General features: G+C 42.5%; 1 protein-coding gene across 1 annotated transcript in view; it reads right to left on the bottom strand.

Moving 5' to 3' along the window:
- Positions 1-1,349: 1,349 nt before the first annotated feature.
- irg1l (immunoresponsive gene 1, like) overlaps positions 1,350-5,354 on the bottom strand; it is a 9,351-nt gene continuing 5,346 nt past the window's right edge. The window contains exons 5-6 of the mRNA XM_071411998.1: positions 5,070-5,275; positions 1,350-3,621 (exon numbers count right to left, since the gene is read on the bottom strand). Of these exons, the coding sequence (XP_071268099.1) occupies positions 2,676-3,621; positions 5,070-5,275 (1,152 nt within the window). The 3' untranslated portion in view covers positions 1,350-2,675. The remainder of the gene's footprint in view (positions 3,622-5,069; positions 5,276-5,354) is intronic.

A 5,354-nucleotide genomic window follows, 5' to 3' on the forward strand; every position in this document is an offset into this window, starting at 1 on the left:
TCATACAATGTGATTTTCTGGATTTTTGTTTTAGATTCCTTCTCTCACAGTTGAAGTGTACCTATGATAAAAATTACAGACCTCTACTTGCTTTGTAAGTAGGAAAACCTGCAAAATCGTCAGTGTATCAAATACTTGTTCTCCCCACTGTATATATATATAGTATCTATGTGTTCATTTTGTATTTATAAATATATATATATATAGTATCTATGTGTTAATATTGTATATATAAATATATCATCTATGTGTTATTATTGTATATATAAATATATATATAGTATCTATGTGTTAATATTGTATATATAAATATATAATATATGTGTTATTATTGTATATATAAATATATATATATAGTATCTATGTGTTGTTATTGTATATATAAATGTGCAAATATAGTATATATGTGTTATTATTGTATATATATAAATATATATATATATATATATAGTATCTATGTGTTATTATTGTATATATAACTATATATATATAGTATCTATGTGTTATTATTGTATATATAAATATATATATATAGAATCTATGTGTTATTATAGTATATATGTGTTATTGTTGTATATATAAATATATATATATATATATATAGTATCTATGTGTTATTATTGTATATATAATATATATATATAGTATCTATGTGTTAATATTGTATATATAAATATATATATAGTATCTATGTGTTATTATAGTATATATGTATTATTGTTGTATATATAAATATATATATATATATAGTATCTATGTGTTATTATTGTATATATAATATATATATAGTATCTATGTGTTAATATTGTATATATAAATATATATATATATATAGTATCTATGTCTTATTATAGTATATATGTGTTATTGTTGTATATATATATATATATATATATATATAGTATCTATGTGTTGTTATTGTATATATATATATATATATATATATATATATATATATAGTATCTATGTGTTATTATTGTATATATATATATAGTATCTATGTGTTATTATTGTATATATATATATATATATATATATATATATATATATATATATATATATATATATATATATATACAGTATCTATGTGTTAATATTGTATATATATATAGTATCTATGTGTTATTATTGTATATATATATATATATATATAGTATCTATGTGTTAATATTGTATATATAAATATATATATATAGTATCTATGTGTTAATATTGTATATATAAATATATATTTAAAGTATCTCTGTGTAGTTATTGTCAGGTAACATTCCCATATTATTGATGTTGTGAAACAGGGCTTCTGATACATTGAGGTAAATGAGGAGGACTAAACAGATCAAGGCTATAAATAGTTTCATATTTTTATTTAATGAAGATTCAAGTACAGATTTACAATAATATACATGTTTGATAGAATACAAGACAGTTTAACAAAATAGAAAATAAACGTCATAATAAATTAATATGTATATACATGTCCATCCCTCTTCTCTCACATTGGAAGTAGATTCTTCATTTTAATTTAGCTTTGAGTCTTTAAATACTTTAATTGTCCTTTCTCTCACATTGGAAGTAGATTCTTCATTTTAATTTAGCTTTGAGTCTTTAAATACTTTAATTGTCTCTTCTCTCACATTGGAAGTAGATTCTTCATTTTAATTTAGCTTTGAGTCTTTAAATACTTTAATTGTCTCTTCTCTCACATTGGAAGTAGATTCTTCATTTTAATTTAGCTTTGAGTCTTTAAATACTTTAATTGTCTCTTCTCTCACATTGGAAGTAGATTCTTCATTTTAACTTAATTTAGAGTTGTGTCTTTAAATAATTTCAGGAATTCTGTGATGTGGTGTGTGTGGTCCTTGTAGCTCTGTGTGTGGTCCCTGTAGCTCTGTGTGTGGTCCCTGTAGCTCTGTGTGTGGTCCCTGTAGCTCTGTGTGTGGTCCCTGTAGCTCTGTGTGTGGTCCCTGTAGCTCTTTGTGTGGTCCCTGTAGCTCTGTGTGTGGTCCCTGTAGCTCTTTGTGTGGTCCCTGTAGCTCTGTGTGTGGTCCCTGTAGCTCTGTGTGTGGTCCCTGTAGCTCTGTGTGTGGTCCCTGTAGCTCTGTGTGTGGTCCCTGTAGCTCTGTGTGTGGTCCCTGTAGCTCTGTGTGTGGTCCCTGTAGCTCTGTGTGTTGTCCCTGTAGCTCTGTGTGTGGTCCCTGTAGCTCTGTGTGTGGTCACTGTAGCTCTGTGTGTGGTCCCTGTAGCTCTGTGTGTGGTCACTGTAGCTCTGTGTGTGGTCCCTGTAGCTCTGTGTGTGGTCCCTGTAGCTCTGTGTGTGGTCCCTGTAGCTCTGTGTGTGGTCCCTGTAGCTCTGTGTGTTGTCCCTGTAGCTCTGTTTGTGGTCCCTGTAGCTCTGTGTGTGGTCCCTGTAGCTCTGTGTGTGGTCCCTGTAGCTCTGTGTGTGATCCCTGTAGCTCTGTGTGTGGTCCCTGTAGCTCTGTGTGTGGTCCCTGTAGCTCTGTGTGTGGTCCCTGTAGCTCTGTGTGTGGTCCCTGTAGCTCTGTGTGTGATCCCTGTAGCTCTGTGTGTGGTCCCTGTAGCTCTGTGTGTGGTCCCTGTAGCTCTGTGTGTGGTCCCTGTAGCTCTGTGTGTGGTCCCTGTAGCTCTGTGTGTGGTCCCTGTAGCTCTGTGTGTGGTCACTGTAGCTGCTCCAGCAGTGGAGAACAGTCCTCCAGTCTGTCTAGTCCCTCTACAGCCTCTATCAGACCCTCCACCTTCTCTCTGGGAAGGACCGCCCCAGCGTTGCTACGGAACTTCTTCCTCAAGCTGTCATTGGTCAACGGGTTACGCCAGTGACCATAGAAAGTATCACAGCGTCCATTCAGGACGTCCCCGCCCACCAGCGTCACCTGCACCTCGCCGTACATGCGGTCAAAGTTAGCGGGGTTGTCATGGGGATGCTCAACGTGGACACGCCCCAGCAGGGAGTAGAGGTCGGGGCGCTGCAGTGCTTCCTGGGAGAATGAGTCCACGGTGACCTCTCCGTCCAGCAGAGCAGAGCAGGCGTTGAACTGGAAGGAATGTCTGGCCTCATGCTCCGACTCCGGGAACGGACGATCAATGTACTTGGAGCGGGGAACCCTGAGTAGGATGTCCTGGACCTGACCTACGACCCCTGACCCCTGACCCCTCCCCCCTGAACCCTGCTCCCCCAGCAGCAGTTTGTGTACGGCGGCAGCAGCGTCGGCCACCCAGTGCATCCCCAGGTGGGCCGGGAACCTCTTGAACCCTATATCCTGGTTCTCTAGGAGGAACTGCAACCCCTCTTCCTCTGGGGAGGCCAAAGGTCGTGGGGCGTAGTCCTCGTAGAAGGCGCTGAACCCTGCGACCCCGGCGGTGTCGTCCAGGACCCTGGGTGAGGCCTCCAGACCTCTAGAGGCCAGTAGAGCCGCCTCAAGCCCCAGCCGCGCCGCGTTGCCGATGTGGAGGGGTTTGGACTGGGTGGCGGCGTTAGCCATGGGGGCTCCTGATAGGCTGGCAGCGATGGCCAGGGCGTGGCTACACTGGGAGCGTTCCAGAGAGAGGAGGCGGGCGCAGGCTGCTGCACTACCCAGAGTACCCACAACAGTAGGGGGGTGGAACCTGGAGGGAGAGGGGGATGGGGGTCACATGTTAAGGAAGCACAAGTCTGATGACGAAACTAAACGTGTCTGTTGTAGGAGCGGGTAACCTTGAGTAAACCAGCTAACAGCTCAATCATCATGATGTCACTGCTAGGTCAGTGAGTACAGGTGTCTACAGTGAGGACATGTGTCTACAGTGAGGACAGGTGTCTACAGTGAGGACAGGAGAGCCTGAGAGTCTATTTCAGTGGTCTTGAGCGAAATAACAGATTCCAAATAATGTCCGCAAATTCTAACCGTGGTGACGCAGCAGAGAGGGTGGACTGTTGTATAAACACCTGCATGTCTGTAGGAGTATTTAGTGGAATCCACCACCTGCTGCACTCTATTCAACTAAACTAATTACTCTGCCCAGTGTACCTCTTCTACTACTGCTGGAATACCACACAAACAGGCCCAATCAGTTCCACTTCACATCCAGTTAAAATATGGCCTTAGAGGTGACCATGTTCTTAGAGAAACTGATGTTACCTTACTCTGGTCTCTAAAGTGTACACTCCAAGGTTCTGATGTTACCTTACTCTGGTCTCTAAAGTGTACACTCCAAGGTTCTGATGTTACCTTACTCTGGTCTCTAAAGTGTACACTCCAAGGTTCTGAGGTTACCTTACTCTGGTCTCTAAAGTGTACACTCCAAGGTTAACCAAGACCTCTACTTATTTTCCCCAGATCTCACCTTGTGGGGATGTTGTGTGTTAGTGTCAGGGTTAGGTTTAGGGGTCAGGGGTCAGGGTCCTTACCTCTTGGGGATGTTGTGGGTTAGTGTCAGGGTTAGGTTTAGGGGTCAGGGGTCAGGGTCCTTACCTCTTGGGGATGTTGTGGGTTAGTGTCCGGCTTAGGTTTAGGGGTCAGGGGTCAGGGGTCAGGGTCCTTACCTCTTGGGGATGTTGTGGGTTAGTGTCAAGGTTAGGTTTAGGGGTCAGGGGTCAGGGTCCTTACCTCTTGGGGATGTTGTGGGTTAGTGTCAGGGTTAGGTTTAGTTTAGGGGTCAGGGTCCTTACCTCTTGGGGATGTTGTGGGTTAGTGTCAGGGTTAGGTTTAGTTTAGGGGTCAGGGTCCTTACCTCTTGGGGATGTTGTGGGTTAGTGTCAGGGTTAGGTTTAGGGGTCAGGGGTCAGGGTCATTACCTCTTGGGGATGTTGTGGGTTAGTGTCAGGGTTAGGTTTAGGGGTCAGGGGTCAGGGTCCTTACCTCTTGGGGATGTTGTGGGTTAGTGTCAGGGTTAGGTTTAGGTTTAGGTTAGGGGTCAGGGGTCAGGGTTCTTACCTCTTGGGGATGTTGTGGGTTACTGTCAGGTTTAGGTTAGGGGTCAGGGGTCAGGGGTCAGGGTTCTTACCTCTTGGGGATGTTGTGGGTTAGTGTCAGGGTTAGGTTTAGGGGTCAGGGGTCAGGGGTCAGGGTTCTTACCTCTTGGGGATGTTTTGAGCCTCGTTGGAGAATCTCATCAGTCGTCCCTGGACCTCTATACCCACATTGAACGCAAGCAGGAAGTCCCGCCCACTAGGCTTGCTGTTACTGGGCAGCATATCGCTGACCGCCAGCAGGGCAGGAAGGACTGCCCCTGACGGGTGAGTGGCAGGATGCCAGGTGTCATCAAAGTCCATGGAGTGAGACTGGAGAACAGACACACAACAGACACACAACAGACACAGTTAGCCTGGACAACAGACACAGTTAGCCTGGACAAGAATC

This window comes from Salvelinus alpinus, chromosome 7 (genome assembly GCF_045679555.1).
Source record: "Salvelinus alpinus chromosome 7, SLU_Salpinus.1, whole genome shotgun sequence".
NCBI classification, from domain to species: domain Eukaryota; kingdom Metazoa; phylum Chordata; class Actinopteri; order Salmoniformes; family Salmonidae; genus Salvelinus; species Salvelinus alpinus.